Source organism: Cyprinus carpio, chromosome B19 (assembly GCF_018340385.1).
Source record: "Cyprinus carpio isolate SPL01 chromosome B19, ASM1834038v1, whole genome shotgun sequence".
NCBI classification, from domain to species: Eukaryota; Metazoa; Chordata; class Actinopteri; order Cypriniformes; family Cyprinidae; genus Cyprinus; species Cyprinus carpio.
The window spans coordinates 21,566,586-21,591,802 of record NC_056615.1 but is presented as its reverse complement, the minus strand read 5'-3'; the positions used below and the strand labels follow the sequence as shown (position 1 = coordinate 21,591,802).

Sequence of the window (25,217 nt, the reverse complement as noted above, 5' to 3'; positions counted from 1 at the left end):
TAGTTATTAATTCAGACCTTTCACTGGTTCTTCTTTCTGAACCAAACCGTTCCTCAGCTGACTGATGAACTCCTCTGAATAGACACTTCTCTCTTCCCAAATGGACAGTATCCTCAGAACTGCCTTGTTCACCTTAGAATCCTTTGTGGCACTAAAGGAAATCACATTTACAAAGATTCATAATGCAAATTCACTATAGCAAATAATTTCCATATAATGTCACATTAATGAAAACTTAGAAGCACTCATTACTAGTGCATTGAATGCAGCATCACCCGAAAGCAGTTTTGTAGTCACTGATGCCTTTGTAGAAACATACTCTCTCACATTTTACATCTACACTCAACCATGATTTATTTATTTAAAAAACTAAAATATAGGTGAACACTGGATATAATTCATAACATAAATACAGTTTGATTTGTCTGTCAATTATTCAATAATTAAAACTAAATTGTCAAAATCCAAAAATGTCCCAAAAACAAAACTTATTTTAAAAATTATTATAAAAAAAAGGAATTTACTATTTTACATAAATGACACTTTTGTAGTCATTAGGCAGAGAAGATATTTCCTGATCTTGAGAACAATCTGGTAAGGTTCGTTGATGAAAGAAGACTCACCTGATGAGCTTCATAGCTTCTGGCAGCACATCAGTAAAGGTGGTGCGGTAGACTATGGCATTTTTCCTTTTACAGTTCTGAATGACATCATTCGCCAGGTAGAAGAGATTAAGCCTGTGTGGCGCATCCGCTGTGAAAAGAAAAAGGAAAAGTTTAACTTCATCAAAACACAATTCGTTTAATGGCCCGCTTACACCCCACTGCTAAAGGTGTGTTCACAGTGTGTGTGTTCACTGCTGTGTGTGTGCACTTTGGATGGGTTAAATGCAGCGCACAAATTCTGAGTATGGGTCACCATACTTGGCTGTATGTCACTTCCCTTCACTTACAATTGAACGACCTTTGTCTAATATTATAAAAAAAAACAAAACAAAAAAAACAGGCAAACCATAATCAATTGTTAAAATTCATGCAAACTAACGTTGAATAATTTATGAGGAATGTCACAAATTACAGGAATCTCTTTAAATTTCATCATGTATCTACTTTCAATAAATCATGCATCTACTTTCAAGACATCAACAAGATATTTCTTCAACTACAGGTACTTTTATGGCCTAGGGCTAGTACTTTGTATGTTATAAACTCTATTATTTTATTAAGACAAAAGGCCTATTCCCACCAAGAGGAATTACTGTAAAGATAACTACATCAGCGTCCACACCAATGCACTATAATGTTCTGTTTATTATAATTTACCTATCAGGCAAGTGGCCGCATGATAAGCGGGACAGTTATGCAGTGTAGTCTTTATCACCCTTCAGAGGTTTCTTTTGCAAAATAATCTGTTATCTGTACACTATCCCTCAGTTTGGGAACCACGGGAGTAGGCGATTTGTGCTCTATTAATTTGGTCTGTTACGATGCTGTGTTTGATTACTAATGCCTGTGTAGTACGGCGTTGCACACAAAGGACAAAAAAGTTCAGCCTAGACTTTAAAATTTGCAAAGCGTACCATATTGAAACAAAACTATATAAATGCAAATTTTGAATTCATGAATATGTAATGGTATCCACGGTATCGCAAAATCCATATCGTGGAAGAACATAATACATAATATTTGCCTAATCTTCACTGTACTTTTGACCGTTGTGGAAATGCAGAAAGCAACAGGTCTGGGGGGGAAATAGTTCCTGGGGAAAAAAGTTCCTGGGACAATTGTTCCGGGTAATTTCGGTGGAAACGCGGCACATGATTCTATTGTTCTCCGCCAACGAACCTTTCACACCTCCACCAGGTATGAGACATTATCCTCATTATTCCTTTATCATTATTCTTTTGTTTCTATTCAGCCATTATAGCCTTTATTCTGGCATTACAAGGTTTACCAAGCCACATCGCTTCAATCCCAGTATACATTTACCCAACTATTATCAAAAGTATTTCTTAAATGCACGAATGTTCAGCAAATGAAATTATTTGGCCGAAAATAGCAACAAAAGCTCTTTTGATGTTCGGCCGAATAAACAAAAAGACAGAATAAATTATACCAAACAATGACGTGACACCATCAAATAGAGGCGTGCACTAATGCAACAAACATGACGGCAGAAACTGTCCGAGAAAGACGCAAAAATAATTACAAGCACCAATAGTGAGAGACTACTGTTTACTACTGCATCGCATGTCTTCAATGAGAAGGTGGAAGGGGTGGTTGTTGCTGGTTACTGTATGATGACTAAAATCATGCAATGCCCTTAAACAATTAAATAAACTGCAGAACATTGTGTTTTCTAATACACAAACGAATTGCATGTGTTCAAACAGCACTGCATGAGCTCGCGGCGCCAGTGTTCAAAGTCCAAAGTGCGAAGAAAAATGGTGTTATTTGTCAGTTGCTTAGTAACATTTTTATTCATTCTTACAAGGCATGTGACAATGCAATACGTGCAACAAACGTCTTCCCAAATTCGTAATGAGAATCATTTATAAATCTGCTGTTCATCTGGGTTTCTGCCAAAATAAAAGCTAAGGAAAAGTAAGAACTCAATCAACATTACTAAATGTCATTATTGTAATTTTACTGTTGTTCTGTAAAGTAAAATAAAAATCACAATAATAAGGATAATATTATTACAACAGCTCTATTAACACATTTATTATAGCATTCACACATAGTGTTCAGACTAGGATCTGTAATATTTTCCAATGCTTTTCTAATTTCTATTCCATATATGACACATTTTGATTTATTATTTTGCACTCCTGACATTAATTAATAAATTGCTGTCACTGCAACAATGTTTTATCAGAACAATGGTCAAATATCGAAGCTAAAGTCTTTAATCTTTCTAATGATGCACAGTTTGTCCAGATCATGTAAGAGATTTATGTTTTAACATGCTGTGAAATTGAAACCACAATAAACTGAGGCAGTCGCCGATCTTTGTCAGTTAAGGGGTTAAAAACCTGAAAAAATGTGTGAGGTGAACGCAAGTGCAGAATATTTTTTAACATCTCATTCTATGACTTAAAATACATCAATAATGGCCTTCTTGTGATTTTTAAGCTTTGATGCGTCTTTAAAAAGGCAGTTGCTAACAAGTTGCTAATTGGGAAAACAGATTTTGTCAGGGATATGAAAGATTCACATACTTAGTAGTCAGCTTTTAAAGCCTCATTCTGTTTTAATATACTCAAGCTCTTGCAAACTACTCTATAACTCAAACTTCCCAACCTCTGCAATAATTCCAAAAGTATTAAGAAAAATCCTACTAGCTTTTTGTCGAGGGAACCAGGGTGATGCAAACCTACAAATATAATTTGTCATGCATGCTGTACTCTAACAATTACTTTGTCAAACCTGTCTTGTACTAAGAATTGCTAACACTTAATCAGAAAGTCAAAGACACACATGCACTGATAGTCTAATGAGCAGTGTTCCGACATACAGTGCCACTGCGCTACGGGCGTCCTTTGTTCAAATCCCCACTCGAGGGCCTTTCCTGATCCTGCCCTACTTTCTCTCTCCCACTTCAATTCTGGTCAGTTCTGATCTGTCCTGTCATAATAAAGGCAAAAATGCCAAAAATAAATCTTAAAAAAAAGACAAGTTGTTAGTTCCTAAACAATTAGTTCCTAAATTAGGAAATAATCAATAACTAATGAAAAATCAGTTTTGTGCTTCTCACAGAAAACCTCCATTAGAGATGCCACTGTAAAGTAGAGAACATTTTCTATATAAAAAACAAAAAAAAACATTTATAAGCATATTTTCAGAAACAAATTATGTTAAAAAAAACAAGACACTTTTATCTTGATCAATAAGGCCACAACAATAACACACCAAGCCATCTAAAGAGATCGAAACCTGTATTTAAGAAATGTTTGTGCTAGTGCATCCCATTCGAAATGGATGAATCAAAAATGTTTCATCCAATGTGTATGCAATTTATCAAATACATGCCTGGCATCCACTCACAAATAACACTTACATTTACTTTATTCGCTTACATTCCCACAGGATTTTGATTTAGTGATAGCGGTCATTGACTAGGGGTGGCTCGATACCACTTTTTCAGCACCGATGCGATACCAAAAATTAGGAGTTTCGGCCGATACCGGTATCGATCCGATACCAGTGCATTTTTTTTTTTTTTTTTTTTATCAGTGTAGAATTTCTGTACCTCAATGTGTGTTGAACTGATCGTCACTCTTTTGTGTGTTACACACAATACTAAAAATAGACAACTTTCTTATAAAAAAATAAAAAATAACAAACGGAAGAAATACTATATATATATATATATATATATATATATATATATATATATATATATATATATATATATGACAAAAATACTATTATAAACTAGCTCAGGGGATAATTCAGTAGCAAAAGTTATTATAGAAAAATCATGAGTGCACAATAATTTTATCAAATCTAAACTTTTAGTGAAAAAAAACTTATTTAGTGGGGAACAAATAAAAGTGAATAAGTGTTGGACTAAATCTGGTAAAATGTTACACATTGCTCTTTGTATAGTTGTAAAATACATTCATGAAAAAAGTTATATATTTTTATAAATATATAGGGCCTACTATAAAATTAAAATTGATTTCTTTAAATGTATAGCACAGTAATGAGGCAGCAACATATGATAGATACGATGAATAAGAAAGGCTATTAATTATCTGTCATTGTGCAAAAGTATTATGATACGAAAGGCTCCAATCAAGAGTGGCAAAAAGAGCTTCTTGCTTGAAGCAGCACGGAGTCACAACGCTCCGCATAGAAAAGTTCAAAGCACAAAGGGAAGAGACATGTATGGTGTATTAAATCTGTGTGATAGTTTATCGAGCCGTTTCTTTTAACAGTTTTAAATCTCAGTTTCTGTGCTCATGAAGAACAATTCAGAGTGCTCTCTACTCCATAGCCCCCCCTAAAAATGGCCTAGTGATGCCCATGGTCTAACTGCTTTGCTAATTTCACTTGGATGAAATGAAACATTCAGCACACTTGTTCTTAAAATCCGAAATGTTTAAAAATTAATAAATCAGCCTATGTAACCTCTGTAATACTTTAATAATTGACTGAAGTAATACAGTTCTTTATTTGCACAAACTAAACTAATCTTTTCTATGAAATTTAGTAATTAAGTAAATTCTGTAAAAGTAGTAATACCATTATAGTATTCCCTGCTAAAAAAAAAAAAAAAAAAAAAAACACAATAGAACCCCTCCCAAAACACAATAGAAAATGTAATGGATTTAAGAGTTATATAAACTTGGAATTATATTGGCTTTAATGTAAACTATAATGGGGTCTACTGGTATTTGATGGATTCTATTTGTGGGATGTAATCTGTCAAATGGGAAACAATAGAACAACAATAATTCCTATTGAAATAATGCCCAAAACACACTACAAAAAGGAATTTTGTAATTGTTTTAATGGAATCCATAAGAATTTCTGTGATGGTTTCTACTGTTTTTTTTCAGCAGGGTAACGATACCCATACTGTGCTGCACACTATTGACAATATTAAGCTGAAGCTTGACTTTACAAGATTAAAATCGCAAATCAAATCACAATCCCAATATCTGTCAAAAAATTAGCAATTAGATATTTTCCCCAAAATCGCACAGCCATAGTGCACATGATGTCACGCACTTTGTAGCAAGCATAATACAAAGTTTTATATACAAGTGTAGCACCAGTAACAGTTGCAAATTGTTTTATTTAGACTATAGGTCTATGGTAATCCACAGATTACCTCAAACACCGTACACAGAGTTTCCTTTAGATTGGCAGGCTTGAGCGCAGGAAAATACAGTTTAACAAAATTAATTTTGTGTTGGGCAACCAAATACTAAATCACCGATCTGGAACCATCTCCATTCATGTCACCCATGCACGTTTGTACAGGTTTCCGTGATCGCAAATGCCTGGCTGGTTTGGTGAAGGTTTCTCCAAACTGGCCAAATACAAACGAGACAGCGATAAATGAAAGATGTTAACAAGAAATGTGGGAACGATTCCTATTTCAAAGAGAGCGTGTGCAGATGAGGAGTTAATGCGGCACTTGCTTGGTCTGTGTCTACACCGGACATGACACCACCGTGTCGCAACAGGTTGAGTCTGTCTAGTGTCTACACAGGACATTTGAACTTTGTGTCAGTACCTAGTAAATAGAGCAAGACAGTTGTGTCGATGTTTTCATGTTGTGTCGAGCTGCATCCAGTGTAGCATCTAATTGATATTTTGTCACGCTGCGCAGCTCGCGTCCGGTAGACAGGGTGTATTTAACTTTCTTGTTTAGGCTACTTTCTTGTTTAACTGTATTATTTCTATGATATTTATTTTACTGCTTTGCAGGCTGCGTATTCACTGACAGAAGTTCTAAAGTAAACACGAGCTGATGAGTTGAATTGGGTGTGTTAGATGAGTGAGACAGTGCTCCAGGACAGTTTTGAAAACCATTTCAGAGACATGTACTTAAATGTGACTCATATAAAATAAATTACATGCATGCACAGTTTTAAGGCAGCTTTAATCCCCTTTTCGGGTTAACTTCATGACTTAACTGTCCACGACATTGCATGCACGTAGTTTATTTCGCGTGCAACTGAAGAACATGTGGTCCGTATCCGTGCTCGCTTGACTCACGCCTGTCGCTAAAGTGAAAAGGAGCACACGTCTAAAACGTCTCCAGTTCTCAGTCATTCTGCGACTGAATAAATTCACTTCTTGTCAAGAGATAAAGTGACAGAAGTAGCAGTTGTGAGTTGGGTGGCCAACCCTAGCACCGTCCCTGCATTAAAAATATTTACCCCGTTAAACAGAAAAAATTAATCGCCTGCGTTAACGCACTAATTTTGACACCACTAATATATATATTTATATCAACACTGTGCCACCGGAGGTTGTTGGTCCATTACCACCGTGGTGGTAAAAATCTGACACCTTCACAGCCCTAAAAACCATTGATCTTTTTTACAGATCAAGTATAATATCAGGAGCATTAAATCATCTTGGAGAGAGTTTCATCGTCTTGACTGTCGTAACCGAATGCGACACGCAGTTTGAATGCTGAATGGAGGATGACAGACAGCTGCAGCGGAGAGAAAAGTTGACGTCAACTTGACTTAAATATTCATCTATACGTCACATTAAAACTGTGGAATGGCTTCAGAAACACTTGGAATATAGTGCACGAAAACTTTATGGTGCTTTATGATGTTTTTGTGGCTTTTGTGGGGCTTAATAATAACAACATAGAATAGCATACGCAGAATATCGGATTTGGATCGGTCTCGTCTGACTGATACCCGATCCGGCAGAAAATGGCAATATCGGAGCCGATACCTATACTGAATATCAGATCCGCACACCCCTATCACTGACCAATCCTCCTTTTCCTTCAAAAAGCAATCATAGCATTCTTAACTATAATAAATATTTTACACCATATTTTTATATCTTTAACTACACATTGTCTTAAGAAAAAAGTCAGTGATTAGGCAAGCAGTTCTCAATTCCAGTCTTCACGCCCCCCTGCTCTGCACATTTTGTATGTTTCTCTTATGACTTCAGTCGTTTGTTCTATTCGAACGCAAGTGCCCTGCGAAGTGGACATCACAGGATATTCCGCCATGATTCCAGTTCGAAGCAAATGTATATGTTCCATTCAAAGTGCACTGAAGTGTGCGAGATGTGAATTTAAATTATATTTATTTACAGAGGTATATGATGTCACACTTGTCACCTGATCGAGAACGAATGATTCAGAACAGTGACTTAGGGCTGGGCGATAAATCGATTTTATCGATTAACTCGAATGTGTAGTTTACATCGATTTGTTTGAATGAAAATCGGTTTTCTTTTTAACATCCGCCGCCGCTCCACTCAGGGCTCCCGTAGTTCAGAATGGGCTTAAGCATTTGATACAAGCTGTGTGTTTAGGTTTTTTTTTTTTGGGTGGGGGGGGGTTACATTTGTAACACTTGTCCACGGTTCCTCTGACGCTGCTTCTGAATCTCTCTCCGGCCGGTGAGGTTTACTGTTAGTGATCCTTTTTTAAAAAATGTTGTTATGTCCATAATGTTCATTTCAGCCGGTTAGCCAGTGAGCTCGCTACGACGCCGGTGAAATTAAAAAGCCTGCCAGCCCCTGATGACAACGACGAAGAAGAAGATTTATATTCTTCTTCGTTAGTTTTTATTGGCAGTTGGCATACAAGCTGAGTGATGCGCGATGCATTACCGTTCGCCACCAAGCACGGTAATAGAGCTTTTTTTTGCCGCCCCAGTCTGAAATATTGAGAGGAAATGAAACAAAGTTATTTAAAAAAAAATTCGGGGCTTTTGACAAAACATTCGGGGCTTAAGCCCAATTAGCCACCCCCCGCTCCGCCCATGGTGTGAAGCTCCGCTACGTTTTCCCGCTGTATGGACGTGCGCTCCACTCAGTCGCTCAGCCGCACCAAGCAAGCGCCCCGTTAATATTCCGCTCACCCTCGCCATAAACCAATTCCCGCTCAGATCCCGCTCCGACATAAAATGTCTCTAGCAGGCCTAATGTTTACTGTTTGTACCGAAATTCTTGGATAATTGTCTAAAATTATGCATGCAGATAAATGGCAATTTTTTAAAACGAAATTCTTACATTCTTCTTAATTTTATTAATTGTATTAGGCTAATTAAAATGTATTTAATATATTAATCTAACCTTAGTAAACATAGCCTAGCTAAAATTCAAAAACTGAAGAAGTGTATTTGATTTTCATGAAATTAGCTGCCGTTGTTATTCTTGTTATCTAACGGTGTAGACACAGTTAGACACTGTCTGCTCTATTTACAACAAGATGGAGATATAGACTAGAAAATATATTTACACTTGCTCTGTCCTACGTCCATGACACTGACTCACTGCGGAGTTGGCAGTTTTAATCTTAACAGCTCTTAACACCGAGTGTGCACATGGATGGTTAGATGCATGATGGGCTAGTATAATCTTTCCAGCATTAAGGGTTTTTTTTTTTTTTTTTTTTTTTTTTTTTTTTTTTTAAATCATCTTGTCTCAGTTACAAATTTAACTGGTAAATGATAAAGAATGATAGCCCCTTTTGTATCGCATTGCATTGCATATCAGGGATGACAGATTGATAAAAAGACATGTTTTTTGTGACTAGATTTAGCTTTTGATACTTTGCGGTAAAAGTGGCTCTCTGATTGACTCTGCCCTATCAGTGCGGCTCCCATGAAAAAAAATAAATAAATAGTAAAGACCTTTGACAGTCTTACAGACTGTATCCAGTATGATAAGAATGTTATGTTACATTTTATTTTATGTAACGTTTTCACGGTTTACAATGGCAGGACCTGCCATCTTGTCTTTTTGGCTTGTTGTTTCTGATTGCAATTTAACCTGAAGGGGGAATCCAGATCAAATCCCAGAAGGTAAAATCAAAACAAAATAAAGTTAAAACTTGTTTTGAACAATTTCTTTGTCATCTGAATATTGATTTTAAGTAGGGGAAAAAAAAATCGGTTTAAATCGTAAATCGGATTTTTTGTTAAAAAAATCGGGGATTTTTTTTTTAGGCCATATCGCCCAGCCCTACAGTGACTGCAGTTCAACTCACAATTAGGCTAGGTTTGACTGATAAATCCAATGTTTTTTCCTATCTAAACAATGATGAAATACTGCAAATAGTGTAAAATGAAATCATCCATTAATAAATTATAAAAAAGGAGTGATTTTACACTTTGAACCACTAATTGCAGCTAAAATCTTATATTTATGCCGATTTTCTCTGACAACATATTCAAGAACATCATCTCATGAAGTCTGATCTGTTATCTCCAAAATCAACACACTAGCAAAAATGCAATTTTTGCCAATAAAGACTGCATATCACCCATTTTAACATGATACATGTTTGAACAAATCCAACCACATTTAACACAGACCCTTTCTAATCCATTATGACGAACATTCTGAGGTGTGCAATTATTTTCAGGGAAACGCATGGCGAACGTAGTTTCAGGCAGCTCTCTTGACCACATTACAGTTCCATATCACTTTGCATAGTTAACTGTAATAATGGAAACTAGAATACAGTATGGGCACACAGGACTAACAAAAACAGGAACTTGACAGACTATTTTCCAAAAGTAAATACACATGACATTTCTCACTAGCGAGGTAATAACAGCGCTGTTTAGAGACGCTGCTGCAGAACACTGTTGAGGGACGCACAGAGGTAGTCTAATTCACACAAGCTCTCTCTCTCTCTGTCTCTGTGTCTCTCTCACTCTTTCTAATAACTTCATTAATAACTGCATTAGAATGCTATCAATGGCTCAAGCCTCCATTACCAGCTTTAAAATGAAATTTTGAAACTATCAAAAGAGGCGTTGGATGAGATGCGGAAGAAATAATCCTACTAACAAAAGCGATTTAAGTAAAAAAAAAAAACGGACAAATCCCTTTAAATATATCATCTGATCGATGTGTGGTATCGACTAGGACACCGATAATTGTGATATACACTACAGGGCTCCAGACCGTGGCTAAAAAATATGAATCTGCGAGTTAAGTTTTTTTTGGCGAGTTATATTTACATGTTATAACTTAAAAATTTGCTATAATTACTTTTTTCCTGATTGTTTTGTCATCACATCTTTTGTTTTGTTCACGTATTAAACTGAGACGATGCGCATCAAAGTTTTGGTGAAAAAAAGAGTTTCAATCAGTCCTCATCTCTGCCACACAGCAGCGATGACGTACACCTGTTAAACGTAGTTCAATTGTACAGCGCGAGAGAGATGACGGAGATGTGCAAAGTGAAAGTGCAGAAAAGCAACGTCTATTTAGTGCACAACTTGAACAAACTATAACAGGTAAAGCTGTCAGCTGTGTGGATATTGGGAATATCATTAACATTTCTCATTTATAATCATTACTAATATGGCTTCTTCTTAACAAGTTCTTAGTCTATGCTGTGTTCTGTTAATGCGTGAACTTCATATTATTTGAAGCGCACTTGCCGTCCAGTAATTGCAAAAAGCTTTGAGCTATGTTACTTTTTAATAAAGTATCAGCTTTAAAATTATTCCAAATTCATAATGAAATTCAAACAATAAATACATTTTTGTTTTTGGCGCTCTTTAATGCGGCATGAGCACTCGCTTTAGCGCCTCAGTTCAAGCGGTAAGTAACCCATTTTATCTTTCTCTTTACTACTGTAGTACATAATAAACATGAATTATTATCAAAAGGTAGGCTATTTTTATATAGAGGAGCATTTTGCTAGATTTATGCGCAATTGCATATTAATAATTTTACTTAACCTACTGTCTACATGATTCAATTACTCCTATAAAATTGCATTATACTAATTAAAAAAAAACAAACAAACTGAAAGTTAAGGATGCACGATAAATATCGGCACAATATTTAATGCACATCTCGTCAGTACAAAACCATGATTATATTTTGCGCAGCTTGTCAGTGAACAACGGCTCTGTGTAGTAAATGCTGCTCCATGTGAAAACATGCACGTGTAGAGATTTACCACTGATTACAGGACCGGCTTTACTAACGAGATGCCATTAAATATCGTGCCAATATTTATCGTGCATCTCTACTGAAAGTGTGAAAGACATACACTCTTAAAAATAAAGGTGCTTAAAAGGTTCTTCACAGAACCATTTTTGGTACCACAAAAAACATTCAGTCTAAGGTTCTTTAAAGAACCATCTCTTTCTCAACTTTTTATAATCCGAAGAACCTTCTTTCGCCTCAAAGAACCTTTTGTGAAATGTAAAGGTTCTTGAGATGTTACAGGTTCTTTATGAAACCATTTAGACAATAAAGGTTCTTCTACGGCATCGAAGAATGTATGACAACATTTACAGGATGCATTGAAGAGGAGCCCAAACTACACTCAGTGGCCAAGTGATGCTTATGGTCCATGATATTGGTATAGATTCTGTGTAATGAACAATTCTTTGTGACTGTATATTTCAAGTTGGAAAAGACATTTAATTCCCACTTTAAGTGAACCTTAGTTCCCAGGTCATCTATAAGATGGATTAAAATGCTGATAAAATCAAGAAAAGATGAGACAAACACATGACAGTATAACTGAAATGCTAAAATGTAAAAAAAATAAGCTAAATAATAATAATAATAATAAAATAAATAAAACACATTTATTCTGTGGCACCTACAAAAATTTGAAGCCCTGCTCTACTTTTCAAAAGTTTAAAACTGAAATATTAAATTGATAAAGTGAATGTAAAAAAAACACTTATAATGTGACCAAATAAATAAATAAATTCAATCTAGGCCTGCATGATAAATTGCAATGAAATCGCAACCACAATTAGGCAGAAGCTGCGATTGTCATGCGTATCTTTCAGTGAAGCACGGCTCTGTGATCAGTAGTAAATTTCCATCCAAAGGCCAGAGGGTGCTCTTGAGCTGAAACTACAAATACACCCCGCAGAAGAAATCCCTATAGCAGTTGGTGAATAAACAGAAGATTTAATAGCTTTCATTGATTCAACCTGACTAATAAACACAGGACTACGACAATATATGGTTTATCTGAGTTTGTCTTATTATAATTTCCATGCATTATAATTATAATGCAATGCTAATTGACATGGCCTTTCTCACTGCTTAGAATACTATGAAATATGTTGCATGCCTTATTCTGCGTAAGAAGCCACATCATCTGACAGAAGGATTTATTTCAAACACTCTACTGACGTTATGAAGTGAGTAAAAACGTTATTAATGTGTTTTCACATGCTTTCAGATGGAGCAGCATTTACTAGACAGCGCCGTAGTTTACACAATCGCATTCGATTAATCGTGCAGCCCTAATTCAATCCTTTTGAAATTTCATTATCAAAGAAAAAAATTACAGTTTCCATAAAAAGTTTAAGCAGCACAACTGTTTTCAACATTGATAAGAAATGTTTCTTGAGCAGCAAATCAGTAGGCTATATTTAATTTCTGATGGATCATGTGACACTAAAGTCTGGAACAAGCACTCAGCTTTTAATATAGAAATAAATAATATTAAAAAAAATATATTAAAATAAAAGAAAGTTATTTCAAATTTAATAATTAACGATATTAACATATTACTGTATTTTTGATCAACAATTAAAAACTTATTTCAAAAACAGTTAAAAAAAAATCTTACTGACTTCTGACTTACTGACAAATTTTTTAACGGTAGTGTACTCTTGCATATTACGAAACAACTCATCCCAGGATAACCAACTCATACTGATTTCAATTTTTAAACTTAAGCTAGAAACAAGTTATTTATGACTAGTAATAGCATTGTTTTATACTGTGGGGGTGTGCAATAAATAGTCAAGACAAAGTCATATAAAACATTGCCTGCAGTTTTATGTTTTTCTATTTATTAAAACAGCAGTAACATTTAAAGCAATTTTTCATTAAACAATGCAAAGGAACCAAAGAAACATCAGCCAAAGATGCACAGATCCAATTAGAGACTAATCCAAACTATGCAATATCCATGGCATAAAATCCAATGCACACAACAGTCCTTCAACACCTCAAGTATTTATATAGATGGAGCATTTAAGTTCCTGACACACATTCTTAACCTAAAACCTATTAAAATCTATAAGTTACATAATTGGCACTCCTAAAGCCCCGTTCACACTACAAGCGACACAATCCCATTCATTTCAATGGAGAGCTGGTGATTTCCGGTGACACGAGCGACAGTGACCGGAGTGGGCGTGTCCAGCGACGCAACAATGTTCAGAATCCTTCAACTTTATGCAAATGAAGAGTGACTTTTGGGAGCGACAGCCAATAGGAAAGAAGACAGTAGAGCTCATGTGATCGTTCTCCTCTTAGCCATAGATAAACATACGCAATGGAAGAAAGTTGGCTCTGTTTCTCATTCATTTTTGTTTGCATGTACGAATTTAATTTAGATTTAGATTATATTTAGTCTTTTGCCTCCAAAATGTTTGCACTTAGCGGCAAGAAACCTGATTTGCTGTCAAGGCAACCAGTGTTGAGAATGCACTCTAGCAACCTACTACTTTTCACTTCCACACAAAAGACTTTTTATTACTTTTTAAAGCTTTCAGCAACTGCCTGGTTAATGCGTATTTTGTCCATATGATCACTAGTGGTTCATAGATGAAGTCCCAGCAGTCCCAAGAATCATAAACTGCAAGCAAACAAGCAAACATTTCTGGTATCCATCTCAGAAAGTAACAACCCACTAGAGTACGTCATTATGCACATCAGGCTGAGGGAAGCAAAATCTGCAAACCTTTTTATGCGTTTTCACTTAGAACAGTGTAAATACTGGATGGAAAATATAGCTTATGCAGACTCTGAAGTGCTAGTTACGCCCCAAAATGCTGATGACTTGGAAGAAGCCTGTGATACCCACAATGCAGCTGACCCTGAACACACTCGTTCTGCCCCAAAATGCTGCTGAATCCAAACACCCCTTATTGCCCCAAAAACGCTGCTGATTCGAAACATGCCTATGATGCCCAAAATGTGGCTGACCCTAAACATCCCATTCTGCCCCAAAATGCTGCTTACACCAAACACCCCTATATAATCCAAAAATGCTCCTAAGCCCAAAAACACCTCCTTGATCACCCAAAAACGCTGCTGGTTCGAAACATGCCTGACACCTAAAATAAAGCTGACCCCACTACTACCAATTACCACCCAAAAATAACTTGTCTATGACACCCAAAATGTAGCTGACTTTAAAAACCTAATTTTGCCCTAAAATGCCAAAAACACAGCAGATCAAAAGATGCCTACGACACCCAAAATGTAACTGACACCAAACACCCTATTCTGTCCGAAACGACTGCTGACACCAAACGCCCCCATTTTGCCCAAAAACGCTGCTGATACAAAACACCATTTATTGCCCAAAAACGCTGATTTTAAAACATGCATATGACACTCAAAATAGGACACTGAACAGAACGCCCCAATTTGCCCCAAATATGACCCTTGCAGACTCTGAACCCTACTTTGGCAACCACAACAAAAATGCTGCTGACCCCAAACACCCTTTCATTTCCCAAAAACATTGCTCATTCAAAATGCATCTATACCCCCAAAATGTAGCTGACCCTAAATGCCTTATTTTTCCCCAAAATGCTGCTTAACCCAAAAATGCTGCTCATTGGAAACATGCCTGACACCCAAAATATAGCTGACACAAACACCCATTCTGTCCCAAAATGCTGCTGACACCAAACACAGACCCTGCTGATTCTAAATGTGCATATGACACCCAAAACACACCTTAATTCTGCCCCAAAATGCTGCTGACAATAAATACCCTTATTTACTGCAATAGCATAAAAATACTGCTCACTGTAAGCGCCGCTATCCTTTCTAAAGTTGCTACTGGACCCAAATATTCACATTTAGCTGGAAAGCGAAACTCACCCTGATTGTCCCATTCTGCCCAAAAATGCTGCTAACCTCAAACACCCCTTTACTGCCCCAAAACGTTGCTGACTGGAATCGTGACAATGACACCTAAGAAAGTCCCAGAAGTCCCCCTTTTTGGCCCAAAAATGCCGCTGACCCCAAACTCATCTACTTTGAAAGATAATGTTCCCCAAAAGAACTGCTGCCTTGGAAGGCACCAAAAATGCTGTCTAGGAAGGCAGTTTTCTAGCTTTCGAAACACGACCTACGTCTTGACCTGATAGGAACACATTAACGTTAGCAGTTTGCTAACTAGCCACAACAGTTGTTTCGTGGGCAGAAAAAGTAAAACTATCCAGTCGCAGTTACTTCTATGCTACTTTCTCATGCAAATATCACATAAGTCCATTCTGAAAGTCCAGCTAACATAAATTTGATCCCGTAAACAGGTTGTTGTATCACCGCTGGACTCGGATTAGCCGGCTAACGTGCTAAATACTCACATTTGCGCAGCCACTTTATCCAGTATCGCACGATCACGCTGTGATATTTCTTGTTCTCGATGCACCAGACGGATAGTCCCTGAATGGATTCCATGGTGTTGGATATAGTCTGAAAACGACGGTCCAAAGTGGACTCCAAGCGCGGCGACGAGCCACTATTGTGGCCGCTAACGCCTGCACCTCCAGCCGCCATGTTTCAGATCTCCTGGTCGCAGTGCTGCCCCTCACAGGCTCATGTGCGGATACTGCAACATCACGGGACTCCGAGCCTCCATTATTCTCAATATTACAACAATAACGTTAGAGAGGGACAGCCGAACGTCCTGTCGTGTTTTTCTTGCTTTCTTTTTCTCGTTTGCTTTCTTGCTTGTCTTCCAACATTTCTCAGACAACGAAAATGTGTTATACTACACAAAATGTGCAGTATTGCAGAGGTGAAAATGTTGGTCTTTTGAACTCACTGAAGCATTTATAAACGTGAATATTTCATATTGCTAAAACATGCAAACATCCAGCAGAGGTCAGTCATGGACACTGGACAAAGAGCCCAAGTGAGAAATATCTATCATAAATGCAAAACACTGTAAATGCAAAACACTGTTTTTTTTTTTTTTTTTTGTGTGTGTGTGTGTGTGTGTGTGTGTGTATATATATGTGTGTGTGTGTGTGTAATAGAATATATGATAAATGTGTTTTTGAGAATATATATATATATATATATGTGTGTGTGTGTGTGTAATAGAATATATGATAAATGTGTTTTTGAGAATATATATATATATGTGTGTGTGTGTGTGTGTGTATATATATATATGTGTGTGTGTGTGTGTGTGATAGAATATATGATAAATGTGTTTTTGAGAATATATATATATATATATGTGTGTGTGTGTGTGTGTATATATATGTGTTTGTGTGTGTGTGTATATATGTGTGTGTGTGTGTGTGTGTGTGTGTGTGTGTGTGCTTAGAAATTATTAGTAAACTTACTGAAAATATAATCATAAAATATGTTTCAAAATATATTTTACATTTACATTTTGGTATATTTCAAAATACATTATAGGTTATTTTAGGTATTGTTTTAAAATACAGTACCATTTAATTATTTGGGTTTTTTTTTTTTAGAAATTAAAATTTCCTGAAGGATCATGTGACACTGAAGACTGACGTAATGGCTGCTGAAAATTCAGCTTTGCCATCAATTAAATAAATTACATTTTAAAATATATTAAAATATAAAACAGTTACATTGTAATGTTTTACAATATTACAGTTTTACTGTATTTTTTTAATTTAATAAAAAACAGTGCAGCCTTGGTGAGCAAGAGACTATAATATATATCTCCCCTGTATGGGCTGTCATAATCGACCTCTAAAAAGAGAAATAAAAAAAAAAAAAATCAAATATAAGAAACTTGGAAACATTTATTGATATCAAAAAGTGGAGCATATTGAAAACATTTCAGCAACCTTGACAAAAACTTTGAAGCAATAACAGAAATGACTTACAAGAGAAAATGGTTTTGAATAACGAATAGAAAATAACTTGTGCTACAATGGCAATGAAACAAGTCATAGTAATAATAAAATAATAAAAAAACATCTTCCTAAAAATGCTACCTTCACAATCACATGAAGCTGTTAAGTGACATTAAATATTAATCACAACACATCTTCGTATGCCCTTTCCCTTACAGTATAATCTCCATTATAATTCCAACAATATACTGACATGTATTTTTCACACGATACTCGTACAGCTGCACAAGGATGTGACTACATGCGTCTCAGTCAACATACTGATAAAGTTCTTCTCAATCCTCACTGCATCTCTAATGTCAGAATATATTCAACACATAGCTAAATAAAACACTCGTCTTCCTCCGTGTGACCTTTACAGTGTGTGACACGCCACATACTCGTCGTCATTAACTTGAACATTACTCAGTTTTAGAGTATGGTTAATAGTCACAATGCTGAAATGTACAAATTCTAAATGGAAAAAAGGGGAGTCCAAGGAAACAATTGTTCTTATGACAAACACCTAGATCTCTATGACAAAATTAACTCTTATAACATGGAAGCAGAACATAAATGTGCAAACTATTTTTGGCAAAAACATCTTCAATAAATGAACATTTACTCTCCAGATTTTAAAAGAACACTTCACGAGGCATCCCATCTGTTGTTCCCAGGATTATTCTTTCTGTATCATCATAAATATAAAACATTGACCACAGCGCACTTGTACTGACTCTTTAAGGCTGCTAAAGTGAATTCAGTATCTTCAAGTAATAATGCAATAAATAAAACTGCCTCTAAAACATCCTCTCATATAATGCATTTCTACTTCATCTGATGCTCAAAGTGGTTTCAATTCAAGTCAAAGGACATTAAGGTAGATTGCGATCGCAGTCACACTTGTGGACGTTTTACAAGACCATCGGTCTGCTGATATCTGGCCTCCTGGTTTTAGGTTCATAAAGCAGCAGATATTGTTGGACGTCTGTGTTTATCATGGAAGGCAGTGCAGCAGAGTGTTTGATAGCTGTGCATGCTTCACCGGTCAACTGTACGGCTCGAGCATGTATTTTAAGACACTTCTTTCTTCAGTCTATAACCGTACATGCACAAATCTTATGCCATACATATGATTACGTCTGTGCTGTACATAGATGTGGCAGGATGCGAAATCTGACTAACTGAACAAAAATTTCACTTCAGAGTTCCCAATATCAACAGACTGGAGAACCGCTTTCAGATATTATGTGTTTAACATTTTTGTGTCAATCTGTTTTTTTGGCCCTTCTTCTTTTGCAGATTCACTCAAATCTTTCTTACTAATCATCATGTGCACTGGTGGGTCAGAAGTCGGAGTTGTGGAGGACACCGAACAGTCCTGCATGCCCAAGCTGCTGCCATCTGTGGCTGACGGTGGTATTACAAGCAGAGGTGGTCTTCCTGTTACAGTCAGAGAGCTCTTCTTTCGCCTGACTAGAAGTTTGCGGTTTTCAACGCGGTTTTCAACGAGCTTGGTTTCAGATGTGATATTATTTTGATTTGTAAAGATCGGACTGTCTTCTTCAAGTTCGCTAGACATAGTATCAGAGCTGCTAAGCCATGAGCTGCTATCGCTGGGGCTCGGCCCTCGATCGTCCTCTTGAATGCGTTTGCTGCTTGAAGATCCTTGCGAGTCAGAGTCTGACCAACTTAATCTGCGTTTCTAAAAAGAAAAAGATGATGTCATTTAATATATAAAAGGCTTTGACAAAAAAACAAAAAACAAACATGAATCCAGATTGCTGTAGACATATATTTAGACACCCATTAACCTATATAATGGCCATACTGGTTGCTTTTCCTCACATGGTTTGTTTCAAAGCATTTCTATTTTGGAAAAGTATCCACCTTATTGTTTATATAAGAGCAGTTGCGTCCATTTGTACATTTTGTGTTTTGGTATCATCCATTATTTTAGCTGTTTAGCTTATGCTGCTTGATATTGCAAACTGGCATGTGTTATCATTATTTAAATTTATTATCATAATCATAAACACCTTGGTTTGTAGAGCAAATATTTTTACCATTTACTGCACTTATGCTATTCGTTTGGTTATTTACCTATAACAACTAATGAATCATAAGTCTGGCATTTTCACAGAAAAGAGCTTACTTCTGCATTGCAAAATCAGGTGGCTATCAGCCGCTTACCTTCACGGGAATATGTAACTGGTCCTGATTCCAGCGTGGAGGCAGGTTGTGGAGTGAAGGGGTGCCTTCCCGATGCTGAGGCCTCACCCGAGGGAACCAAACCTTTAACATCACCTCCAGCTGCAGAAGAGTGCCCATATACTTCTCCCTACGGAGGTACAGCAGGAATTGAATAGGATTTATCAAAAGGCATTATATGTATTGGATACAAGTAAGAAATGCATCAATGGGGAAAGTTTAACAGAAAAAAATTATATACCCAAGGTCAGGTTTTTGTAGAACACCCACAATCCTTCGCAGTCTATCAATGGCAACACTATGTTGAAATGTGCTCAAACCTGCCAAAAAGAAGAAAAAATACATAATTACATGTACTGGATGGAGAGTACTAACTACTAAGTCTAATAAAATTTTTAAATATTTTTAAAAGAACTTATGCTCACCAAGGCTGCATTTATTTGAAATTAAAAATTACAGTAAAAACTGTGTTTTTATATATATATATATATATATATATATATATCAAACGAATAGCATAAGTGCAGTAAATGGTAAAACTAAAATTTAAATAATATAGGTTTAAATTGTTTTGAATGTATAAATTAGTTTTTAAATTACTACAGTGTCATAAAATCTTCAATGAAAACAGCTGTCGCTTAAAATTTTTGTTAAAACGTGATACATTTTTTCTGCATTCTACAATGAAAAGAAAGTTCAAAACAACAGCCTTTATTTAAAATAGGTTTTTTTTGTGACACTAAAAGTGTCATTAAAGACATTTATATCAATCCAGTGCAACATTACAAACCCAACTTTTGAAAGGTAGTTTATGATTTTTCTTTTGTGCATTACCTTTATCATATCGACCTGTTTTCAGCCCCTTCAACAGCTCCAACAGGGGTCTGATGTACCCGTGCAGCTCTGCACACTGTAAGAGAAATTTTATTAACACATATTTATCATCACAGAAACATCTCAAATTACAGAGGTACAACAGATTTAGAAACTGCAAAACTCAGTGGCTTGAGCAATTTTAAAAGAAACAGAAGGAATCACACGTTTAAAATAAAAGAGCTTGATGTTCTATTAAAACACACTGAAACTTTCAGAACTCAAGACATTTATCAGAAACAAACCACAAACATGACTCATTCTAAACTTCCAAAACGTAGTGACATTAAAAAGTTGCACGTAGATCAATGCATCAACATGACCAACATACCCTCATGTCTAGCTGATGAGAAACAGTCATTGTGAGGCGAGCAGTCTGCATTTATTTTTAACAAGGTTCTTTGTTGTTTCAATCAGATCCATTGTTTGTCGAATTTTATTGTGTTGTGCATCTGTCACAATGAGATGCAAAACTTATACTGAAGAATGGGCCAGTTACAAACTATATTTGACATGACAGCAAGTGTGACCTGTGTGCGCAAGAACATGCTCAGGAACGGTGTGAATTTCACAGTTGAACAGGGCGCCTCTTAAATGTAAAGCAGCAATAAACACTGTTCAAAGTGAAATGCTCATAAAAAACAACTTGACTAAAACCGACCTGCAGCACAATAGATTTTAAATAGGATGAAGAGATTTTCAGACTCACTTTGCGTGCAAACCTCAGGTCCCCCTCTGTGGGAATTCTTTCAGATGATGTCGAAGTCTGACCGGTGTAGGCTGGAGATGCCGAGGAACATCCAGTTTGACCATTTTCAGCTCTACCGCTCCTCTGGTTCACAAAGGTGAGAGGCGATTTTGAATTTTGAGAGCTCCCATTAGCCATGGAGGATGACTTAGGATCAGGCACAACTCCTGCAGCCTCGCTCTCAGAGGAAAAGACCTCCAGTTCATCCTCCGTCTGGTCACTCTCGTTGTACAGGAGACAGGGGGTTGAGGAGAGGGAATCTTGCACTTGCCATTTGGAAGGACTCTCCGGTGACAGCATCACTGAAATGTGTGGAAACAGATATATGTGAGGTGGCAGGTAGTAATGTTGAGGCTGAGGAACGAACTGAACTGATCGTAGTGAGTGATTTGCCTCAAAGGAATGTGGCAGTATGAAGAACACGGAATACATCCGAGACAATGTAAACAAAAAGCGCAACAATGGGGGAAGGAGTCAGTTGACGGAATGGTCACTGGGATTGTCTTGCAAATCCTTGTTAAAACTGCAAGAAAGATTTGGAAGCATCAGCTAAAATAGTTATAAAACAAGTCATGTTTTCCATTGTATTCTGTTATTTTTCAGGAGAAGGGTGTGTACAAATTTATAAAAAAAAAAATAAAAAAAATAAAAAAAACCTTATTATTAATTGTTAAAAAAAATATATTTTTTTAGAAAATTAAACATTGAGTTCATATAGGCCTATATATATATATATATATATATATATATATATATATATATATATATATATATATATATATATATATATATATATATAGATCCGCTAGAGAGAGAGAGAGAGAGAGAGAGAGAGAGAGAGAGAGAGAGAGAGAGAGAGAGAGAGAGAGAGAGAGAGAGAGAGAGAGAGAGAGAGAGAGAGGCTCACAAAGGGTGCATTCACGTGATGGTAAAGTCAAAAGAGCCATTACTCCAGCCTTCAGTGTAACATGATCCTTCAGAAATCATTCTAATATGCTGATTTGGTGCTCAAGAAATTATTATTATCATCAAAGTTGAAAACAGTTGTGTTTCTTAATAAACATTTTACACCCCTTTACAACAATTTTATCCTGTTACATTTTTTCAGGATCGTTTGATGAATATTAAGTTCAAAAGAACATCATTTATTTTAAATAGAAATATATACACACACAGACCCCAATCGTTCTAAAGGCAGTGTGTGTGATATATTAGGGTTGTCAGGGTTGGGGTTGTAATGAATTTACGTCATCTTACATTTTATACAGTTGACAAATATGATGCAGGGCAACAACTCCATAAATGCAGGTATGCCCTAAAATTCAAGATATTAGTGCAATAAATGCCCCTGTATATAATAATAATAATAATAATAATAATAATAACAACAATAATAATAATAAAAACATTAAAGGAATAGTTCGCCCCAAAAATGTTAAATTCTGTCATTTACTCATCCTCATGTTGTTTCAGACCTTTGTTTTGTGAAACATAAAAAAAGGTATTTTGAAGACTGTTGGTAGCAAAGCTGTTTTGGCTGCCAATGACTTTCATTGTATGAACAAAAATACTGAGATGTTTCTCAAATTATCTTCTTTCACGTTCTAGCCCAAATGTTTATATGTAATAAACTTTATGCTGAATCAAATAAAATATTTATTCCGAAAGCTACAATTTGTAATATCTACTTGATACTTTCTCATTTAACACAAAAATCTCTTTAAATAATCTTTTGTGAGTATTTTCACAGTCAAAATTTATTTTACGATTAATTAGATTAATTAATCAAAACATCATGTAATTAATTAGATTAAAAATTTTAATCGACTGACAGCCCTAATATATATATATATATATATATATATATATATATATATATATATATATATATATATATTATATATATATACACACACACACACACACACATACACATACATACATAGACACACACAAACATATAGACCTATATATGTTAGCAGCACACATACAAAACTGAACTACTGGCTTGACTGGACTTGCAGAAAACCCCTTATTGTTGAGAAATATGTGATAGAAATATGTATAGAAACTTCCCTTTTCTTTAAGTCAAGAAACAAGAGATGTGCAAGCACCATACAAACAATTGGGAATGCAAAGCATGGATTTAAAAAAAAGGGGGATAAAGGAACACAGGGTTCAATCCAAAACTGCAAAAAGAGATCACAGAGATACCATAATTACAAAAATAATACCTCCCATTAAGAACAGCACACTCTGTTCCTTTCACTAGGTGAAAGGGCACAAAACCACATTTGGGCTGTGTCTCGGAAAACAGTCAACTACCTATAGGAGTTTGAAAAGCACATGAGTGTAATATAATATATAAACGTGCCTATAGTGTTGTTTGGATGGACAGCTAGATTTGAGACACAGTCACGGTGTAGTATTCCAGAACTGACTAGGTTAAAGAGAACCCAGTGTAAGGGCATGTGCCTCATAAAAATAAGCAGCTAGGCGGTGCCATTAAGACAAATTAACCCTCACCAGATGGACTGTTTGGTAGACTGGGTAAAAAAAGAGAAAGACGTACAGTCATTTTGGATAAAATCGTCTGATAAATGAATAAATGTAAATATTAAGCATTTAAAGAGCACTATTATTTATGTCGTGTTTACTAAGCTCTTGGTCCATGTGGGCTGTGACGCATAATTCTCCATAAATGTAATCATGTCAGCTGTTTGACCAATAAACAGTAATGAATATTCTCTAACGTTACATAAAAAAGAAAAGTAGTTAAAAGTGAAAATCAAAAACATTGAACACATGCGGGAAAAAACAAACAGCTGAAAAAAACAAACCGACAATTATGAACTCTACATATTCACTAATTTCAAAATGTAATAAAAACTCAATTTCCTACTTTGTAAATCAATTTTATGATTAATGATTAATTTTTATAATTAATAAAATTATTTATCAATTACAGCAACACAGATATTTAACAGCAGACTGACAAAACAAGGGAATAATGCAGCTCCATTTGACGTAAACTAACATCAAGCACGATGATCAACACGTGAAGCATTTCTAAAGTATAATGGAGATATTTTTAATAATTTTTAAATGAAAATATACCCTTACCTGAATGGTGAGTTGTTTCTGGGTCGGTATCACAACAACCTGGTGTCCAGCGCCAATGAGTCTAACACAACCTGACGTGCTGCTCGTACGCGAAAAAGTAGTTTCATATACTTTATTGCTAAATAAGACGGTGTGCAGACGTACGCACTATTGTCCTGAGAAAAAAATTATGGACTTCTATCCTCTTCCTTTCTCCTCTAACGTCACTTTACAGCGAGGGACAACATGTGAATTGCTACACGTGCTGGACAAAAGCCAAAGCAGCCTGCGTTCCCATTGGCTGACAGATGAGAATCGAGTCGCTGATTGGACGAAAAGTGAATCCAATCCTTAAGCGTCTGAGCCGTGATTGGTCGGATTCACAGCCCCACCTTCGCACGTGGCACTCGTGTGTAGAGGCAGATACTACGGATTGGAACACATTTTACAGATGGTACTTATTGTTCCACATTAGGAAGAGTTTGTACCCGACAATGTGTTTGGAACATAATACATGTTTTCATTTATTTATTTTAGATCGCCTTCAGATTGATTTAAAAATGGTTTTAGAAGTAACCACAGCAACAGTATGCTTCTCTTAAATAGCCTACTGTCATGATTTATCAATTTATTATAAATTTACGCGTCATAAATGTACTAAAATCGGTGCATCTTAAAATAAAATTATATTTAGAATATGATATTGAT

General features: G+C 35.9%; 2 protein-coding genes across 5 annotated transcripts in view; both read right to left on the bottom strand.

The window, feature by feature from the left end:
* The window catches only part of LOC109057496 (CUGBP Elav-like family member 3), a 55,687-nt gene extending 39,161 nt beyond the window's left edge, over window positions 1–16,526 (bottom strand). For all 3 annotated transcript variants that reach the window (XM_042745518.1, XM_042745517.1, XM_042745519.1), the window contains exons 1-3: window positions 16,055–16,526; window positions 624–753; window positions 18–151 (exon numbers count right to left, since the gene is read on the bottom strand). In XM_042745518.1, the coding sequence (XP_042601452.1) occupies window positions 18–151; window positions 624–753; window positions 16,055–16,247 (457 nt within the window). In that variant the 5' untranslated portion in view covers window positions 16,248–16,526. The remainder of the gene's footprint in view (window positions 1–17; window positions 152–623; window positions 754–16,054) is intronic.
* A 938-nt stretch (window positions 16,527–17,464) lies between these two features.
* Window positions 17,465–24,773, bottom strand: LOC109111947 (circadian-associated transcriptional repressor-like). 2 transcript variants are annotated; one of them, XM_042744963.1, is made up of 6 exons: window positions 24,531–24,773; window positions 21,369–21,714; window positions 20,621–20,696; window positions 20,028–20,106; window positions 19,769–19,916; window positions 17,465–19,280 (listed from the first exon to the last, which is right to left on the bottom strand). In XM_042744963.1, exons 2-6 carry the CDS (start codon window positions 21,705–21,707, stop codon window positions 18,822–18,824), a joined length of 1,101 nt encoding a protein of 366 aa, XP_042600897.1. In that variant the 5' UTR covers window positions 21,708–21,714; window positions 24,531–24,773; the 3' UTR covers window positions 17,465–18,821. The 2 variants fall into 2 exon arrangements, with proteins under 2 accessions (XP_042600897.1, XP_018980501.2); XM_019124956.2 differs by having other exon boundaries at window positions 21,369–21,709; window positions 24,531–24,772.
* Window positions 24,774–25,217: the final 444 nt, after the last annotated feature.